The sequence below is a fragment of the Ornithorhynchus anatinus genome, chromosome 5, assembly GCF_004115215.2.
Source record: "Ornithorhynchus anatinus isolate Pmale09 chromosome 5, mOrnAna1.pri.v4, whole genome shotgun sequence".
Taxonomy (NCBI): domain Eukaryota; kingdom Metazoa; phylum Chordata; class Mammalia; order Monotremata; family Ornithorhynchidae; genus Ornithorhynchus; species Ornithorhynchus anatinus.
In genome coordinates this window covers 50,114,055-50,135,207 of record NC_041732.1, presented here as the reverse complement: position 1 = coordinate 50,135,207, position 21,153 = coordinate 50,114,055, and the positions used below count along the sequence as shown (strand labels likewise).

The window sequence follows — 21,153 nt, the reverse complement described above, 5'->3', positions numbered from 1 at the left end:
CCAGTCAAGTAGCAGCAATAGCTGTTTATTGAGCACTTACTATGTGCAGAGCACTGTACTAAGCACTTGGGAGAGAAAACAATACAATAATAGACATGCGCATTCCCCACTCACAATGAGCTCAAAGTCTAGAGGAGGAGGTATACATTTATGTAACTAAATAAATTACAGATATGGACATAAGTGCTATGGGTCTAGGGCTGGGCGGATGAATAAAGGGAGCAAGTCAGAATGATGGAAAAGGAAGTGGGAGAAGAGGAAAGAAGGTTTTAGTCAGAGAAAGCCTCTTTGAGGAGATATGCCTTCAATAAGGCTTTGAAGCCATTTTATTATGGTTGTACTCCCCCAACACTGCTTCACCAGATCTGGCCCATTTTTGAAATGAGAAAATAGGCAGGGATTACAGAATATACATGATCAGTATAGAATAGAGACCTGGTCCTAATTCTCAGCCATTTCTTTCTCCATTAGCCCACGGGATGGCTGAAGGAGAAGAGATAATAATGGACTAAAAGAACGTTCTAAACTTCCTCTGAGATACACGCCCTTAAGAGTCTCTTAATGAACTCTTTAGCATGCCACTGCGAGAAAGAAAAGTCAGGTATTTGTTTAGGAGTTAAAAGCCAGAACTCAATTTACTTATATCTACCAGCTAATTTCCTGAATCTTCGAATGAAGCATGTGGCAGGGAGAATGTCCCAAAGGCAGAGCTTCCACTGAACCACTCATAGTGGTCCCACTTCTTTTTTGCCTGTCAAAGTCTGGACGTTTTAGGTGTGCCCTAATTAAAGAACAGTTTAGGAAATATTCAGGATACTGGATTTGGGGCTAACAGTGCTCATGCTCCCAGGACTCAAACTACAGGTTCTGGCTTCAATTCGTGCCTTGGAAAAATCCAAGCTAAAACCTGACCCCAGGGCCCACAGGGAGCAAGGTATGTGGGGCCTTCTATGGGGAGGACGCCGAACAGTCATTCTCTTGGTCCACTGATGACTAAACAAGAAAGGAGTGTGGACCTGTGGAAAAATATTTTGATTAAGAATGCTTAGTGCCTGAAGTTCCTTCCCATTCTGTGATACTCTGCCATGAGTCTTTGGGCAAGTCACTTAACTTCTCTGTGCATCAGTTTCCTCATCTGTAAAATTGGGATTAAATCCTGCTCCCTCACACTTAGACTGTGAGCTCCTTCTGGGACAGGGATTGGGTCCAACCTGATCACTTTGTACATACCCCAGCACTTGCGGTGTTTGACACAAAGTAAGTGCTTAATAAACACCGTTATTATTATTATATTGAGAAATAAGCACAACATGGGAAATTTATGGTGTCTCAAAAGACCCTCTCAAAGTATACTGTCATAAGTTTCCTTTGAGCTGGGAAATAACAGTTTTGTGAGACATCAGAATAGCTCTTGGCCTGTAAATGTTGGCTTTTTTGTCAGAAGTAGACTGGATAGAAGAGTTCAAATCGGTGTGGTTCCTCAGTACTTAAATAATTGACTTGAGGTCTGATCTGCCACTGTTAGATCAGATCTGCTGGCCTAAAGCCCCAGCTGCTGATCATGAGTTGACTTTTCAACATAAGGGACTTTCTTTGTTTTTCAAAAAGCCCTATACCCCAAACCAGTCTCAAACTGAAGCCATTATAAAAGTGTGAGTTTTTTCTTGTCTTTTTACGGTGTAATCAAATATCCAAAGAAAGATCACGTATAAAAAATAGGCAGTGAATGATTCACTCAAATCACAGAGCCTGTTTTTTAATCAGAAGGTTATATAAAAAGCAGCTCACCAATAATGAAAAATCCAAATTTCATGTGCTGGAGTTTCAGCAGTCCCAAAGGGAGAGAGTGAGAAGGATCTAGGTTTTTCAGGGTAATGGAACCGAATAGTCCCTGGTTATTATAGCTACTCTGTGTTCCCCAGGAGACAACAGCGTGTTTGACCTCTATGGCTAGCAGCTCTAAGGAGACAGATTCTGCATCTGGTATCCTTTATTGGCCCCACTTCCATCCTTGGAGTTAGAATTGTTAGTATCATTGGAAAAAAAAAATGGTGATGGAAAGAGTGGGGCCACAATGGAGAACAGGAAATAGAATTGCAGCGGAGAGTTTGGGATAGGATGAGGGTGGGCACCGGCAGGAAAGGTGAAGAGTGGGTGAAAGGGAAGGATGGATAATTAGTAGGTCTGGCCCTGGAGATGGGGCGGGATATGGTACCCAAATCGAAGAGTGCTCCCTGCTGCCATGGGGCAATGTCTCCCCATCCCACTGAACCCCCAGAAACAGTCTTTTCTGAGGCCTATTTGAGTGGTCAGTTCTTCTCCAAATTGGGCCTAGCCAAAGCCCCAAGCTATCCCCAAACTCTGCTTGTGGGGGTCTTGCCAGAGGTCATCCCTTGGTTTAGCCCACATCTGAGCCTCAACCCAGACTGTAACTACATCAGGCCGATCAGTCAGTGGTATTCATTGAACCTTTCTTGGGTGCAGAGTCCTATAATAAGAGCTTGCAAGAGTGCAGTACAGAAGGTAGGCATGATCCCTGCCCTCAAAGTGCTTGCAATCTAACTGGGGAGACAGGCATTAAAATAAGTTACAGATAGAGGAAGCAGCAGAGTTGTAAGGATTTTTCCTAAGTTTTGTGGGCCTGGGGGTTGGGTGATTATCTATATGTTTAAGGGGAACAGTCCCAAGTGCATAGGCAGTGCAGAATTGAGGGCTAATAGGATGGGGAGATGACAAGTTAACTTCCTATCCTTGCCTCAATATCAGACTTCCAGGGGAGTTGGGAGTTAGCACCAGGAATTTACATTGGAATAAGACATTACCGGTAACAGCTTGCAACTGCTGCCGTGCTCGTACTCAACATCGTTTTCAGTTTCACCAGTATCTGAGACTTGACCATCACTAAATGGAATAGGAATCAATCAGTCCTAACTATTGAGTTCTTAATGTGTGCAGAACACTGTGCTAAGTTGGAAGTTACGTTCCCTGCTCCCAACAGATAATGATGATAATAATGGTGGTATGTGTGAAGTACCTACAATGGGCCAAACATTTTACTAAATGCTGGGGTAGACAGGTCCCACATGGGGCTCACAGTCCAAGTAGAAGTGACAGCAGGTGTCAAATCCCCACTTAGACAAGGGAACTGAAGCAAAGAGAAGTCAACTGAGCCTCATTTCTATCTTGTCTTATGCCGTCGAGTCATTTCCAACCCATAGCGACACCATGGGCACATCTTTCCCAGATTGCCCTGCTCTCCATCTTCAATTGTTCTTGTTGTGCATCCATAGTGTTTTCTTGGTAAAAATCCGGAAGTCAATTACCATTGCCGCCTTCTGCGCAGTAAACTCGAGTCTCCACCTTCGATTCCCATGCCGCTGCTGCTCAGCGTGTGTGAGTTTTGACATGTAGCAGATTGCCTTCCACTCTCTAGCCACTGGCCAAACTAAGAGTGGAATGAATGGGTAGGCCTCTGCTTGACTCTCCCTCCTGTAGCCGAGACTGGCACACTATTGGAAACTCTCCAGGTGCGACCCTGAGAGAGGTCATTTCTATCAGTCATTAAGCAGCGTGGCTCAGTGGGAAGAGCTTGAGTTTGGGAGTCAGAGGCCATGGGTTCTAAACCTGGCTCTGCCACCTATCAGCTGTGTGACCTTGGGCAAGTTGCTTCACTTCTCTGTGCCTCAGTGACCTCATCTGTAAAAATGGGAATTAAAAAATGTGAGCCTTATGTGGGACAATCTGATTACCCTGTATCTACCCCAGTGCTTAGAACAGTGTTCAGCACATAGTAAGCGCTTAACTAGCACCATAATCATAATTAATAATAATATTGGGTGGCGAACACTGAACTAAGCACTTGGAGATAAAAGTCACAATCTCTGCCCTCAAAGATCTAATAGGGGATAGGGATAATAAATACACATATAGGCCGAAGGAGAAACTATCCAGATAGATAAGTGAATAAGCAAATGCTTTAATAGTAGAAAGTGTAAGTCATCATGTCCAGAAGTACTATGAGTGAGAATGAATTCATAAGAGCTGAAGTGGTAGCTGGGTGGAGAAGCACAATTAATCTTTTTTTTTTTACGGTATTGGTTAAGCACTTACTTCATGCCAGGCACTGTTTTAAGGCTAGGGTAGATACAAACTAATCAGGTTGAACATAGTCCAGGTGCCACATGGGGCTTACAGTTTTAACCCAATAAATATCTTGCCCAAGTTCACACTGCAGACAAATGGTGGAGTTGGGATTATGACCCAGGTCCTTCTGACTCCTAGACCCATGCTGCTTCTCTCAGTTGAATCAGGAATTGTGTACTAGGAGAACACTTGAGGGTGTATGTACTACCTTGTCGTACTCAGTCTCTGAAATTGGTCTTCCTGGAAGAGTTGGCCAAATATTCACCACCCTTCAAGTGGAAAAATCTTCAGAAAACTTTCTCTTTTTATGACATCTGTTAAGGACTTTCTATTTGTCAAACACTGTTCTAAACGCTGGGGTAGATACAAGTTAATTAGGTTGGACACAGTCCCTGCATGGGGCTCACCGAATAGATGGGAGAAAAGGAGAACTGGGGCAGAGAAGTTAAGTGATATGTCCAAGGTCACACAGCAAGCAATTGGCGGAGTTAGGATTAGAACCCAGGTCCTCTGACACGCAGCTCTGTGCTCTTTCCACTAGGTCATGCTGCTTCTCTTTGGCTACTGCAGGTTCAGGATTTCTGCCCATGAAGTAAATACTACATCTCTTATATTCATTAGAGATTTGCAGAGTAGAGCATGAATTCTGTATTTAGTGATGAATTTCCTCCTTTAGACTGCCTACAGAAAGCCAATATTGATTTGTCAAAGCCATTTCTGCCACCGTGATCTTCTTTTGAAGACTCGGTAAATATAGACAGTTCTTTCAATAAACACATAAATGTTTCCCTCTGGGTGAGCTTGGACTTTGTCACAGATGTAGTAATTTTCACATCCCTTTTTTCTTTTTTTCTTTTTTTCAAATTAAACTTCACAAAACCCTGGGGATTATTCTGACTCCCTTTAATTGCATTCTGGATCTCCAGAGGCCTGGCCTCCAAGATGTATTCTGTTTTCCTAAAATGGGTTTTTCATAGTATTCATGAGAGGGGCAGGATGGTTAATCCAATGATTGACTAGTCTGAGGTATCTTTGTTGGTAATGGATTTAGAGCTACATATGCTCTACAAACTGAGAGAGAACAGACTCCTTGTTTTCCTTCCCCCTGAGTTGGAACCGTGCTTACTTTTTTCTTCTAGGTTCCAAAGGGTATAATAAAATCGAAGACAACTTCTTAATGGAATTGAACTGTCAGGCTGAGAGAAGGGCTTATCGTACTTAGGTTCTAATTCCCATAAGAAGAGTTCCTACTGGTACCGGGGTTCATTTTGCCCCTTCCAAAGCTATCACAATTCATTTATTTCTCTAGGACTCTATAATCTCTCTCTTTCCCTCACCCTTCAGGGTTGTTTTCTCAACCAAAAAGTAGGAAGCACACGATGAATTGAAGTTCTTCGATCCACCGGGAGACTTACATTTTTAAAACTTTTACAGGTCAGATCGAAGGCCGCAGCAGCTTCTCCTCTTTCCGATTTTTACCGGGCAATGTTGCTTTCTCTCCTCAGCAAGCTTCATACCACGTGGAGGTGAGCGAAGACGTGCGAGCCCGAGCCTTACGGTATGGGAACGAATGCACCCTGGGGTACCTGGACCTTCTTGAACACGTCCTAGTGGTAAGAGAGTCCCTCTATGCCCAGTTTGTTCGGAAGCTCTGTCTGAGACTTGTCCTATTTGTAACCATTGCCAGATGGGGTTTCAGCAGGGAGCGGCAGTCAGTTGGAGAAATACAGTGTTCAGTAGTGGTACTTATTGAGCACCTTCCATGCCGTAGAGCGGTGTACTAAACATTTGGGAGAATACGTCAGAAGCAAGAAGGACCAACCTTACCTTGCAGGGGCTGCGATCTAATTTGATTACAAATAGCTATTAAATTGTATTATCCTGGCATTGTTGCTTCATTCATTATCGTATTTATTGAGCGCTTACTGTGTGCAGAGCATTGCACTAAGCTCTTGAAAGAGTACACTCTTCCTTTGGGAAAAGGATGGCATCCTGTTCTTTTCCAACCTGCTGCTGGTGAGTTTGAGGACAGGCCCCCTGTGCCTTTACCTTCACCCCCCACCCTGTCCAACATAATAATTAATAATCATAGTGTTTGTTAAACCGTTTATTTGCCGAGCTCTGTACTAACCACTGGGATAGATAGCATGCCGTCAGATTAGTCATAGCTTCTGTCCCACCTGTGCCTTACACTCTGACAAGGAGGGAGTACAGGTATTTACTGATGAAACTGAAGCATAGGGAAGCCAAGTGACTTGCCCCATGATACACAACAGGCAAGTGGCAGCCAGAATTAGAGGCCTCATCTCCTGACTTCCAGGCCTGCGTTCTTTCCACTATGCCACGCTGCTTCTCATAATTGCACCTACTTTTCATTAAGCCATCACCCCACCCTTAAAAGCTCTTTCAGTCACGCAATAGTATTGATCGAACCCTTACAGGGTGCGGACCACTGTACTTAGTGCTTGAGAGGGTACAACACAAAGGAGTTGGTAGATATGCTCTCTGCCCACAAGGAACCTTAAGTCATTTTTCAGGATTTCATTGGGCTGGAAATCCCTATCCGCCTTTTGTCTCCTCCCTCGAAATCAGGGTAGTGTTTAAGTGCACCAGTGTTCTGAGAACATAGCATGATCTCTCTGCTTGGTCCTGTGGTAAGATAATAATAATAATAGCGATATTTGTTACTATGGGCCAAGCACTCTTTTAAGTTCTGGGGTAGATACAAACTAATCAGGTTGGGCACAGTCTCAACTCCATATGGGCTCACAGTCTTAAACCCCATTTTACAGATGAGGGAACTGGGAAGAACAGAGAAGTGAAGTGACCTGCCCAAGATCACAAAGCAGACCAGTGGCGGAGCCGGGATTAGTACCCAGGTCCTTTTGACTCCCAGGCCCGCTCTATCCACTAGGCCATAGTATTGGTACAGTAACAACCTTTCTAGCTCACTGCTCCTGGGCTGCTGTTGTGTGTGATAAAGCTTAACTCTGCCAAATAGAAATCTATGTCCTGAGCACCAATGAGAAGGAAACAAAAATCTGGCTCATGTTGCCAGGCAGTGACTATAATGTCTCTGGCTAAATTAGATTAACTACGGTGTGTTGGAATACAGATAAAGCAAAAATAGAGACCCAATTGTATTAAAGCTTGTTGCTAGCAAGAAACCAGAATAAGAAAAATCAAACCTGCTTGATTTTATTATTTGAATTTAGCCTGCAGGGAATTTCTTACATTTGGGAGTTTAGTGTATTTTTTAAGATCACATGTGATCCTCAAAACAAACTATTCGACTGTGAGCTCACTGTGGGCCGGAAGCATGTCTGCCAGCTCTGTTGTATTCTACTCTTCCAAGTGCTTAGTACAGTGCTCTGCAAATAGTAACCATTCAGTAAGTACCATTGATGATGAGGAAGATGATGGTCAGTATTGGGGGGAGAACTAGAGCCAGATCCATTAATCAGCATCTTTTATTTGAGGTGTTTTTTTTTTTAATCTCTCTCCATTTTGTTTTATTCCCTTTGAGTTTCTTGGTGAGATCAGGCTCCAAAGCCCCATCATAAACTTCTCGAGAAACACAGTGAGTCTAGGAAAGTTATTTTGTTCCATCTATTAGTAGAATATAATGTCAGACTGTGATCATGCCATAAGGCTCTTGGCTGACCTTAAAACAATCAGTCATTGGTATTTATTGAGCCCCTACATGTACCCACCAGCACTATAATCATTTCTTCTATGCAGGTTCACAGGCCTGAAATCTCAGGACCAAGATGGTCCTTCATTATTGATGGGAATCTCCATCACCGTATGCAGGGCTCTGTACTGAGCACTTAAGAGAGTATACCAGAAACCGAAAGCCCCATCCCTGCCCTTAGGGACTTGCAGTCTAATGGGGAGACACAGACCAATATGGATAGCTCATTGAATGGAAATCAGTTTAGACATGTAGAAACAAGTGTTGAGAGTAGGTGTAAAGACCAAAGTGTTAAAGGGGGCTGTTGGGTTGAAGTGACTCGAGTGTTGGCAATTCAGTGGGGAAGGCTTCTTTGAGGAGGTGGAACTGAGGAGGGTCTTGAAGATGGGATGGGCAGAGTTGGGCAGATTTAAGGGAGAAGGTGATCTGGGCAGGGAGAACAAACAGCAGAAGCAGGAGAGTTGAAAGCGAGGTTCAATCCAAGGGAGAGCTTGCGAAGGCCAAAGAGTATAAAATGGTGATTAAGCCCTCCTTTCCCCATGCAATCTGCCCTCTTCTCTGGGTAGTCTGTACACTTGGCCGTGTCCCCCTTAAGAACTTTGATATTTACCCCAGCCCCACAGCAGCTCTATCCCTTGTCCATGTTCTCTACTATTCAGCCGGCCCTGTAATTAATTTTAACATCTGTCTTCCCCTGTAGACTGTAAAGTCCTTGTGGCTATCGTTGTGTCCCAAGAACTTAGTTCAGTGCTCCGTACACAGTAAGTGCTCAATAAATGCCTTTGTTTGAAAGTGGATGAAGTTAGCCACGACGGAAGATGGAGGAAGCTGCTGGAGAGTTTTGAAGCCAATTTTCAGGACCGTTTGCCTATTATGGAGGGAGATCTAGACTGGGTTTCCAGTGTAGCTTTTGAAATTGCAGTGTCCCCCGTTTCCCCGTCCCCATCCCTTTCTCCATGTTTTCCAACTATATGACATTTACAGACTTATTTTGGAAATCTCAGGCGAATTAAAGTAATAATCGTGGTATTTGTTAAGCCCTTACTATGTGCCAAGTACTGAACTAAGTGCTGGGGTAGATGCAAGATCATCAGGTCCCACATGAGGCTCACAGTCGAAATAAGAGAACAGGTATTAAATCCCTATTTGAAGATGAGGGAACTGAAGCACAGAAAAGTTAAGTGACTTGCCCAAGCTCACCCCGCCGACAAGTGCTGGACCCGGATTTGGAATTTGGCTCCTCTGGCTCCCAGACCCCGTCATCTTTCCACTAGGCCATGCTGCTTCTATGACACAGAAGTTGGAGCAGGAGCAGTTCAGAAATTGGCTGAATTCTAGGTACCATGTTGTTGCCATTTCAAGAAGCAGAACTGGTGTCAAAAGCCTTTTGGTAGCAGAAACAAGGTGTCTCTCTTTGTCTCTCTCTCTCCCTCTCTCTCTCTCTCTCTCTCTCTCCCCCCGCCCCCTCTCTGCCTCTCTCTGTCCCTCTCACTTCAATAGGGATGATCCATTCACTGGAGGTTTCAATTTGGGGAAAAAGGGTGTTCCTTTGGATTTGGGACCCCTGCCCTTCACCTTGCCAGGAGAGGTGTTTATTGTTCAGCTGCTAGCATTTCTGTGGATGTGTTGGCTATTACATATTTGTATTTACTTCTATTTACTATGGAAACGGGCCTTTTAAACCTAAGCTCTGGGAAATTGAATGGTTTATGTGTCTGTTAAAAGGCGGCCACCTGGGTTTCTTTTTCATCTTTGAACACAATTATTGTAATTGTAACATGTAATTACTGAGGAAATGCACTCCATTTTTCCTTTGGTGTTTGGAAGTTTGCAGCATAAAGGTAGCCGGCCCTAAAAGAAAACAATTAAAAGGAAGAAAAAGGAAAGGATCCGAGAAGGATCTTAAAAACTGGGGAAAAAATAATATGCAGAGTCTCTGAAATCTCAGAATGTTTGGTTCTGCAGAAAATATCTCTTTTTTTGGAAAAAATTGTCTTTTGTAGTAAATTACATTTTTTTTTTGCTTTTATTTGCCTAGAGGGGTGGGCACCAAGGAGTCTAGACCAAGACTTGGAGACACTTGTCACCAGCCCCAACCCAGAGGCTGTTCTCGGGGCCTGTGGTCAGCGTGTCTGCCTAATGGCAATTGACCGATAATGTTTTTCTGCTCTTTTGCCCTGACTACCTTTCCTTTGAGCACCCTGGGTCCTGGGTCTGTAGGGCTCAGGGAGATGAGAGGAACGACGCAGAGCCATCATTAGAAAGTCAGCAGATGACTACTTTGCTCTGTGGGTGAAACTTGGAGAATATGACCTCTTTTCAGTCATTCATTCATTCAACCCTATTTATTGAGCGCTTATGTTGTGCAGAGCACTGTACTAAGCGCTTGGAAAGGACAATTCATACTTATTGTATTGTAATTATTTTGTTGTATTAATCCTATTGTCAGCAAACCCAACCACTCCCCCTCCCATCCCTCCTCCACCCCCCAGTCCCACACTAACTTGACCTGCTTAGTTGCAACTCACTTCACTTCTATGGGTCTCAGTTACCTCATTTGTAAAATGGGGATTAAGAATGTGAACCCCATGTGGGACAGGAACTGCGTTCAACCTGAATAGTTTGTATCTACCCCAGTGCTTAGGACAGTGCTTGATGCTTAGAAAGTGCTTAACAAGTACTATTATTGTTGTTATTATTAATAATAATAAAGTCCAATGACAAATACATTATTAACCACTAGCATAAAAAGTAAGTATCTGCAAGCCTCAAATTTACCCATCATGTGTTCCTTTTCCACTTATAAATCTTCTGACCATCTAATTTTGAGGAGCTGATATATTTAATGAGCTTTCTTTTGTGTTTGTGTTATATGGAATTTTGCCATTTGCATTCAGAAAAGTAACATTTACTAAAAACGGGCTATAACAAACCATGGCCAAGATCAATTTACTGCATTGCTATGAAAGCAGGTTATAAGAGGAAGCATTGAAAGGAGTTCGAAGAACTTAGCAAGACCAATAGATTATAAGCCGAAAAGACTGTTAAGAACCCAGGAGGGTAGCAGACATGGAGGAGAATAATAACAATAATAATGATGATGGTGTTTAAGCGCTTACTGTGTGTCAAGCACAGTTCGAAGTGCTGGGATAGATACAAGGTAACCAGGTTGTACCAGTCCGTGTCCTACACTGGGCTCACAGTCTTAATATCCATATTACAGATGTGGGAAATGAGGCCCAGAGAAGTGAAGTGACTTGTTCCAGGACACACAGCAGACAAGTGGTGGAGCCGGGATTAGAACCCAAGTCCTTCCGGCTCCCAGGCCTGTGCTCTATCAACTAGGCCATGCTGAGTAAACGAGTGGCAGCATCGGCTTGGGTTATTGATTTCAGCTGTGGCCTGGAGTCCTTTAGAGGCTGAGATTTTCACATATATACATTCTTGTCCTTCATATTCCAAGACACCACTGATGGAGAAATTCGCCTGTAAGTGCACATGTGGCTCAAGAAGTCAATGCAGGACCGATGCTCCCAGCCACATTGTGCACATACATTATTATGTTGTCGTGTATGATGTTTGTAGCGCCTGGCACTGTTTTCTCCTTTGCTTCCTTGTGCCTCATCCATTGTAAAGCTTTTGCTCAAAAAGAGCCACTCATTTCTTGATAGCAGTCGAATAGTGGAATTTACTGAACTCTTGGGGGAGTAAAGTGCAGTTGGTAGCCATGATCCTTGCTCTCAAGGAGCTTACAGTCTAGCAGACTTACTGTCCATGGCAGTCTAACAACTAACAGACAAACAGTGGTCCTGTCGGACTGCCCTCGGCTCGCTCCCAGTTTTCAGGTGGGACACGCCATTGCCGGACTGCATCTTTAAAACGTTTCTTCTGCCCTTCTCGCTTTCAGTCTCCCATTCACAGCTCTCCATAGCGCAGTTGTTTGGGTATTCTGCCTTGATCGTGATTCATTTTCCTCACGTGATCATGATCTGGGCGGATGTTTGATGTCGAATGTGCTCGTATATGTTGCCGATGGAACTACTCAAGAGAGGAGCTGGATGCGGTGAAGGTGTGGGGCCAGGTCTCACAGCTGTAGAGGAAGATGGGCAACATTACAACTTTGTACTAGACTTTAAGTTTAAGTTCAAACTGCTGCCACATTCTGTTGGCCATCTCCTGAAGGATGTGATGGCCTTTTTTGTTTGTTTTACTACTGGAGAAGCAGCATGGTATAGTGGATAGAGAATAGGCCTGGGAGTCAGAAGGTCAAGGGTTCTAATCCTGGCTCCTCCACTTGTCTGCTGTGTGACTTTGGGCAAGTCACTTTACTTCTCGGTTCGTCAGTTACCTCAACCGTAAAATGGAGATTGAAACTGTGAGCCAGGGGACAGGGACTATGTCCAAACCAATTTTCTGTTTTTACCCCTGCACCTAATACAGTTCCTGCTACATAGTAAGGGCTTAACAAATACCACAGTCATTACTATTATTATTATGTTGGTGGTGGTGGTGGTCAATGTGCTGCTCAGGTAGTAGAATTCTGTGACAGTGTTGGCTCTATATTAATATAAATTTTGGGTTTTAAGCTGGTTGTGGGCTGGGAAAGTGTTTTCCAACTCTGTTATATTGTACTCCCCCAAGTGCTTACTACAGTGTCCTGCACACAATAAGCACTTAATAAATATGATTATATATTTGACTTCCCTGGTGATGGTTGACACCTTAGACTTAGCAGTCCATAACACTTAGCTGATAGATTGAATCAGTTGACAATAATTTATGGGAGTTTTTCATAGTTTAATGGCAGAGGAGGAGGTAGGAGAGACATGAGTTGCACTTGTGATTTCATTTACGTCCATTTTAAAGATAATGCTTTCTGAGATGTTAATCAAGAAACTTCATACTACAAGTTTTGGAGTCCTACAGTCATGTAAAATGATCCCAAAATTATAAAAACTGTGGCAGTTGGGTATTCTGGAGGGAAACTATTCCACAGAAACAAGAAAAGTTTTATCAGTGAATATCAGGAAGGGTAACAAGAAACCAAAAGGGTTATGACAAGAGGTGTTAAAGAACCCTTAGAAGCAAATGGAAATGCTATAAAAAGTAGAGCTAAGAAGAACTTATTGTAGTAATAATGCTATTTAATTCTGTTCACCTTGCCCCCATCACCTCACATTCCTGATTTTCTACAAAAACACAGCCTGCGCATTTCACTCCTCTAATGCCAACCTACTCAATGTACCTCGATCCTGTCTACCTCACTGCCTTGCCCATGTTCTGACCTCCCTCTTCATAACCAACAATCACTCTATCCTCAAGGCCTTATTAAAAGCACATTTCCAAGAGGGCTTCCCAACTAAGCCCTCAGTGCTCTTCTCCCACCTGCTTCAGTGTCATCCCTGCACTTGGATTTGCACCCTTTATTCACCCCCCTCAGTCCCATAGCACTAAAGTACATATCTGTATTTTATTTATATTAATGACTATCTCCCCCTCTAGACTGTGAGCTCATAATAATAATGATAATAATTGCGCTATTTGTTAAGCTCGCACACTGTGCAAGGCACTGTACTAAGTGCTGGGGTAGATACAAGCAAATAGGGTTTTACACAGTCCCTGTCCCACATGGGTCTCTCAGTCCTAGGCCCCATTTTACAGACTAGGTAACTGAGGCACAGAGAAGTTAAAGGACTTGTCCAAGGTCACATAGACCAGTGGCAGAGCTGGGATTAGAACGCAGGTCCTTCCGACTCCCATTCTTGTGCTCTTTCCACTATGCCATGCTGCTTCCCCACTGCCAGCTCTGTTATATTGTACTCTCTGAAATGCTTAGTATAGTGCTCCTCACACAAGAAGTTCTCAATAAATACAATTGATTGATAGATTGAGCACACATTAGGTGCAGTGCACTGCACTATTTATCTGGAATAGTACAACAGAAGCTAGAGATATGTTTCCTACCCTCAAAGGGCTTACAGTATAATGGAAGAGTTTATAATCTTAGAGCCAAAAATCAGGAAAACCATAATAAAAATGTGTTGGGAGATGAAACTTGAAAGAACACTAAAGGAGATTATTTTTAAGGTCTTTATTTACATCAACAAAAGAATAAACCAAAAAAAAAACCCTATTTGGTGGGGAAGTTAGTGACAGCACAAAACTACTTTTTTTAAAAAAAGCTAATCCTTGACCAAATCAAAGTAGATGTGAGAAGAAGGTTAGTGGAAAGGGGGAAGAACTACTCCGCACTTTCAAAGGAGCTGCAGAGTGCTGCTAACAGAATCCAGACATGAGGCTGGACCCTGTCCATCTCAGCTCATCCTTACCTGCTTTAACTCTGCCTTCCCCTCTGCCCGGCAAAAGTACTTCTCCATCATTATTGATTCTCCTGCCCATTGCCCACACCAATAGTTTCCCAAAACCCTCTGACTCTCCATACCCTCATTTCTTGGCCCTAATGACCTTGGCACACACTTTATTGAGAAAATTGAAACCTTTAGGTGTTGTTTTCCTAAAATCTCTCTTGCTTCTCTCCAGTCCCTCCCTCCTCCTTTCCCCTCCGACTCATCTATCCTTCCCAGCACTATCTCAAGAGATCTTCCACTTCCTCCAACCCCATCCCTTCTCACCTTATAAAAACAATTGTCCCCTCTCATCTTTACTCCGTGATCACCCCCTTAAGTTGCGCACTTTCCAATGCTCCTTCCCCAGTGCCTTCAGTCATACCCATGTCTCCTATATCCTAAAAACACTCTCCTTTGACTCCATGGCACCCTCCAGTTATCTCCTTGATCCCCCTCTTACCACTGGAGTGAGTTACCTAAACTGCCTCCACGTCTCTTCCAAATCTTTCCTTGACCTCTTGAAATCTGGCTCCATTCACTTCATATAAACTGCCCTTTCAAAGATTGCCACTCTCCTTCTAATTTCCAAATAAAACTGTCTCTACTCCATCCTAGTCCTCCTTGACCCTTCAGGCTCTCTTTGACACTGTGGACCACCCCCTTCTCCTGGAAACAATATCTAACGTTGGTGTCAGTTACTGTTCTCTCTTGGTTCACCTCCTAGCATTTCGACTACTCCTTCTCAATCTCTTTTGCAGTCTCCTCCTCTGCCTCCCCCCTTCTAACTGTGGGGGTCCTTCAAGACACAGTTCTATTCTCCATGTAAATCCACTCCTTGGAGATCTCATTCACTTCCTTGGCTTCAACTACCAACTAGAGTTGATGGTATGATTCCCAGATGTACCTCTCCAACCCTGACCTCTGTCCTTCTCTGCAGCCCCACCTATCCTCCTGCCTTCAGGTCATCCCTAGTTGGATTTCCTGCCAACAACTGAAACTTAACATATCCAAATCAAACTCCTCATCTTCCCACCCTAACCCTGTCCTTCCACCGATTTTCCCATTATTCTAGACAGGAATACCATCCTCCCTATCTAACAAACCCATAAACTTGTCATTATTCTCTACTTATCTTTCTTATTCAAACCTGCATATTGAGTCTGTCACCAAATCCTGTTATTTCTGCCATAACATCTGGTACTATGCTATAAGATTAATAATAATGTTATTTTGTTAAGCGCTTACTCTGTGCCGAGCACTGTTCTAAATGCTGGGGTAGATTCAAGGTAATCAGGTTGTCTCATATGGGGTTCACAGTCTTAATCCCCATTTTCCAGATGAGGTAACTGAGGCACAGAGAAGTGAAATGACTTGCCCAGAGTCATTAAGCAGACAAGTGGCAGAGCCGGGATTAACTGCTACTATTGATCCGGACACTTACCTTGTCCTACCTTGACTATGGCATCAGCCCCCTTGCTAATCCCCCTGACTTCTGTCTCTCCTCACTGCAGTTCATGCCTCAATCTCGTGCCCAGGTCATTTTTCTAGAAAACCTTTCAATTCATGTCTCCCCACTCCTCAAACATCCTGTGGTTGGCCATCCATCCCCTCATCAAGCAGAAACTCCTTATCATAGGTTTTTAAGACACTCTCAGCTCTCCCCCTCCTTCCTCACCTCGCTGAACTCCTACTACAACCCAGTCCACTCACTTCACTTCTCTAATACCAAGCTACACTCTGTTAATCTCATCCATTTTAACCCCAATCCCTTGCCCTTGACCTCCCTTTGGCCTGGAACTGCATTCCACTTCTTATCTGACAGTCCACAATTCTCCCTAACTTCACAGCCATCCTAGAGTCACATCTCCTCTCAGAGGCCTTCCCTGACTAAGCCCTCATTTCCCCTACTCAACTTCCTTCTACATCATCTATGTACTTGGATCTTTATCCCTTAAGCACTAGATCTTCACCCCCTCCTCAGATCTACAGCAGTAATGAATACGACTTTGTCCTCTGCCATTTTCCTTATCAGTAATTTGTTTCAACATCTGCCTTTCCATCTAGACTGTGATCTCACTGTGGGCAGAAATCTTGCCTACCAACTCACTTGTACTGTTCTCTCCCAAGTGCTTAATACAGTGCTTGGCACGCAAAATGCTCAGTAAATACCATTGATTGATTGATTGATGTAACTTCTCTTCTTCTCCCACCTGTAAAGCTTCCCTTCCTCCCTGCACCTAGAGATGAGGGTGAGTCACAAAACAAAGATGCTTACTTCCATGAGGGTGACAGTTTTCCAGAGGCCCACCTGGGAGCTGGCATTGATCGGGCAACACGTATAGCTTTGTTCCAAGGATTTGGGCATCCAAAATAGTCTTGCCCATCCTACCTGACCTCCTAGAGCCAGATAGAGACAAGGAATGGAGCCAAGATGGCAACTTTACCTTTTGTCTGCTCTGTTAGACCATAGATCTCCTACTAACTTCAGAATCCAGCTGGGTTCCTCTCATTCCCCAAATGTAATCTCTTATCCTGGTCAACTGGAGGCCAACAGGGGCCTGTATCAATCCAGTTCCAGCCTGGCATATTTCCAGAGGTGAAATGGTCATTTGCAGAAGGGGTTGTAGCCTGGGAATAAATGCTTCAGGTGCCAAACAATAATAATAATAATATTATTAACGATAATTGTGGTATTTGTTAAGTGCTTATTCTGTGTCAGGCACTCTGCTAAGCACGGGGGTAGATACAAGGTAATTGAGTTGGATACAGTCCCTGTCCTACCTAGGGCTCACAGTCTTAATCCCCATTTTACAGATGAGGGAACAGAAGCACCTAGAAGTTAAGTGACTTGCACAAGGTTACATAGCAGACAGTGGCGGAGTCGGGATTAGTACCCAGGTCCTTCCGACTCCCAGGCCTATGCTCCATCAACTAAGCCACTGGCCCTAGAGGGCATCTGTCTGTCCCTGACTGATTCCTTTCTTTACATCCCCAACCCCTCGGGCACTTGTGCCTGTCCCCAGAGAAAGCCCAAACTCAAAATTAAAAGTTATCAGCTCTGCTCCGCAGCTTGAGTTTATAGGTTTGGCGGCGTATCTCGTAACATTTGAGAACCTTTAACTTTATTGTGCCTCCTGGAGGGCAAGTACAACTTGCCAAGAGAACTAGCACCCCATTGTCGTAATTCAGCATTCTGAACAATCAACTGAATCAAAGAGAATCATGATTTATATCTGTGGGGCTACAGTTAATATCCAGTAGTCCTACTCCACTCCTGCCTCATCCCGTACCACCTTAGTTCCGAAGGTCTTTTCTCACATATCTCAAGCTCAGGGTAGTGGGCTACTCCTCAGTCGTTCGTTCATTCAGTCGTATTTATTGAGCGCTTACTGTGTGCAGAGCACTGTACGAAGCACTTGGGAGAGTACAATATAACAACGAACAGACACATTTTTCACGACCAGCTGTTCCTGGAAGATCAACCTCAATTCAGTATTGCTGTCGCTTCCAAATTCCTCTCTGCACCTCTGGCCTGCCGGACAAGGTGTAAAACTTCCTCAGTAGAAATCCCAGCCACATACAAGTGGTTAAACAAGAGGGCGTCCACCCTGGATGGAGGGCTTGCCATCAGCCGCACCCTCTGCCAGCGGCCCTTTTATCAGAAATCCTGCCAGAGAGGAGGAAGGAGCACTTTAAAGAGGCATCATATCACCTAGGTGAGCCTTGATGTAGTAATAATAATTATGATAGGTTAAGCACTTACTATTTGCCAAGCACTGTACTAAGTGCTAGGGAAGATACAGGATACTCAGGTCCCACATGGGGCTCACAGTCCAAGTAGGAGAGAGAACAGATATTGAGTCCCCATTTTGCACATGAGGGATTTGAGGCATAGACAATAATAATAAAAATAATTATAGTGTTTGTTAAGCACTTACTATGTGCCAAGCAAGCATTGTTCTAAATTCTGGGATAGATACAAGGCAGTCAGATTGGACACAGTCCCTGTCCCACATGGGGCTCACATTTTTAATCCCCATTTTATAGATAAGATAACTGAGGCACAGAGAAGTTAAGACAGTTGCCCAAGGTCAGCCACGTCCTCTGACTCCCAAGCCCATGCTCTTGCCACTAGGCCATGCTGCTTCATTTTTCTAGTGCACTTACATAAGCCACCAAAGCCCTCACAAAGCCACTAGCGTTAATTTGGGAATGTCATGGAAGATGAACCAGTAGGACTGAATGCAATCAGTTCTGCCATCACCTGGGTTTTTATGGTGTGTGTTGGCTAGGATGCTTTTACAGAGTTCAGGGACATCCTTCCAACCCCATAGGCCCATTTGAATTCATCTCAGCACGGTCGTAGTCAGTCCATCCCTGGTATTTAGTGAGTGCTTACTATGTGCAGAGCACTGTACTAAGCGCTTGGGAGACTACAGACCAGTAGAGTTGGCAGGCACGTTCCCAGCCCACAGGGACCTTACAATGTAGAGGGAAAGGAATGGATCTGTGTGACATTGGATGTGGGTGAGTAGTGTTGTGGAAGTTTTGATAAATATATGATTGGGCAAGAATGCTCCTCGCGTGTTGTACAAAAATTGGGTGTTCACTCAAAAACAAGTGATACCATCTTTGTTAAAAAAAAAAAAAGTTAAAAAAGAGAATCCTAGAAATGCAAATGTTTGCTTAAGTCCAGTGCCTGGGAGACATGAAAAGCAAGCTTCAACAGTTGGTAAAGCCTAAAGATGATCAATGTGGCTTTGTGAAGGGTGAGTCATATTGGGCCCATCTGGCTTTCCTTCATAGCAATAAACTGAGGGCACTTTTCAGTTTTTTATTTGTATTCCTGGAATTTGAATGGCTCCATTTGCATTTTATGAGAAATTTAATCTACACTTTACTAATTCTCCTGCATTTAAGCACATCGGAATGTTGGTATGTGAATGTTGTTTGGTATCCAAAAATCCCTTGGAGTCGCTTCATTTCGATTGACGAGTATACCGTTTACCAGCCCCACAAGAAATTAAGCCAAGTCACTCCTCAAAAGCTGAAGAATGAGGTTCCAGTAAATTCGGAACAGACAAGAGGACCTTCTCTCACCAGGGGTTCTGTCTGTTAGAGCTGTAACTCCAGTGATCTTGTGCAAATACCTGGTGAAATTTTAGGCAAGACGCTTCCATTAAAATAAGCAGAGATACCTGTTCAGGCAATCAGAAAGCTTGGAGTAATAGGTATTGGCCAACCATTTATAGAGGATTTGGATGGTCAAGTGACAGTTAACCTCATTTATCACTCTTCTCTCTGTCAAATGAGAAGTTGAGTTGCCTCTGCAGTATGATGTTTATGCAGAGCTACAATGAGATCTTCGTGTGGCTACAGTAATCCTCATTTCCACCAGCAGAACTTTAATTTTGTTCCGTTTCCTGCTATTAAGAATTGCATTGCCTTCCAGACACTCTGGGCGAATGTTGCCATAAAAATAGAAACCTTATCCTTCTGCCTTATTCCAAAAATGAGGCTGTTTACTACAGATTTGTTCTTTTGCTCCAAATGCCAGAGTGAAAGCAGACATGGGACTTCTTTTCTCAGTTACAGCTGTTATCTCTAGCTTTATTATTTACTCTTTGGTACTTTATTTTTATTCCTTCTGATTTCCTTTGAGTTATTTTCATCCTTAAACTTCCTGTCCACATGTCCCCTCCTCTCCCATCCCTGCCCCTGTCACACTCACTCATTCTTTCTGTATTGGGTATTTTTCTTGTGTAGTATTGCCTGTAGATATCTTTAATATCCAGGAGAAAAGAGTCCTATGTTTAAAGGAGCCTGAATCTCCTAAAAGGGTTCCTAATTAGAATTGATGAAATTGGTCATGCCATCTGCCCCATGCTGGGAACTCTTTACTAGCTGAATCAAACTCTATCTCCCTCTCCAAATCCACTTCAATTTTTGAGATTAAGTGACCAAAAAAAAGCACTTACCAAGTCTAGTTTGTAACTGGAGCATCAGAAGGTAGGGGGTTGGGGTGTTCTGCTCCATGCAGATGGACAGAGTCAACAAACTTTTGGTGGTTTTGAATCCCAGCACTACCCAAGAACCACAGTGAACATCAAGTGAGGCGACAAGATAACCAACCATGAGGGGAATCACTTTTCTCTCTAGCTGCCACTTCGGGCAGAACATGTTAGGATAGTAGAGGGCTGTAGGATAGATCCCGAAGCAGGTAATATCTGGTGAACTGTGAAATGTCTGGGTGAACTTCTGGACTGTGAGCCCATTATTAGGTAGGGATTGTCTCTATCTCTTGCCGAATTGTACTTCCCAAGCACTTAGTACAGTGCTCTGCACACAGTAAGCGCTCAATAAATATGATTGAATGAATGAACCGAAAGGGGGCACACCCAAGTCAGGATGGCAGAATGCTTAGTTGAAGGGTAGTCGCAAACACTGTGATGTAGCAGTACACTGTTGGGGAAACCACTGCAGTGGATGGACCAGCCTGGCATTTGGCAGTGGAGAAAGCAGCGTGGTTCAGTGGAAAGAGCACGGGCTTAGGAGTCAGAGGTCATGGGTTCTAATCCTGGCCGCGCCACCTGTCAGCTGTGTAACTTTGGGCAAGTCACTTGACTTCTCAGTGCCTCAGTTACCTCATCTGTAAAATGGGGATGAAGACTGTGAGCTTCTCGTGGGACAACCTGATTACCCTGTATCTACCCCAGCGCTTAGAACAGTGCTCAGAACAGAGTAAGTCCTTAACAAATACCAACATTATTATTAGAAAGGGTTGCTCTTTTTAAACTAAGGTTTTTCAAAAACAGATACAGGGAGAGGTTGGGGCAAGCCTATTATTTGTTAGAGCAAAGATTTATCCTTAGGAGCAAACATTGCAGTAAGACATGTTAGCCATAGGCTGATCTTTTCCTGTACATCCTCACATAGATAGCATCTCACCAACAGTAGCTACATCTTTGA

The 21,153-nt window shown here is 43.7% G+C and overlaps 1 protein-coding gene across 3 annotated transcripts in view; it reads left to right on the top strand.

Moving 5' to 3' along the window:
• The window catches only part of TLN2 (talin 2), a 488,673-nt gene that overhangs the window by 442,303 nt on the left and 25,217 nt on the right, over positions 1 to 21,153 (top strand). For all 3 annotated transcript variants that reach the window (XM_029064739.2, XM_029064741.2, XM_029064740.2), the window contains one exon: positions 5,649 to 5,756. In XM_029064739.2, the coding sequence (XP_028920572.1) occupies positions 5,649 to 5,756 (108 nt within the window). The remainder of the gene's footprint in view (positions 1 to 5,648; positions 5,757 to 21,153) is intronic.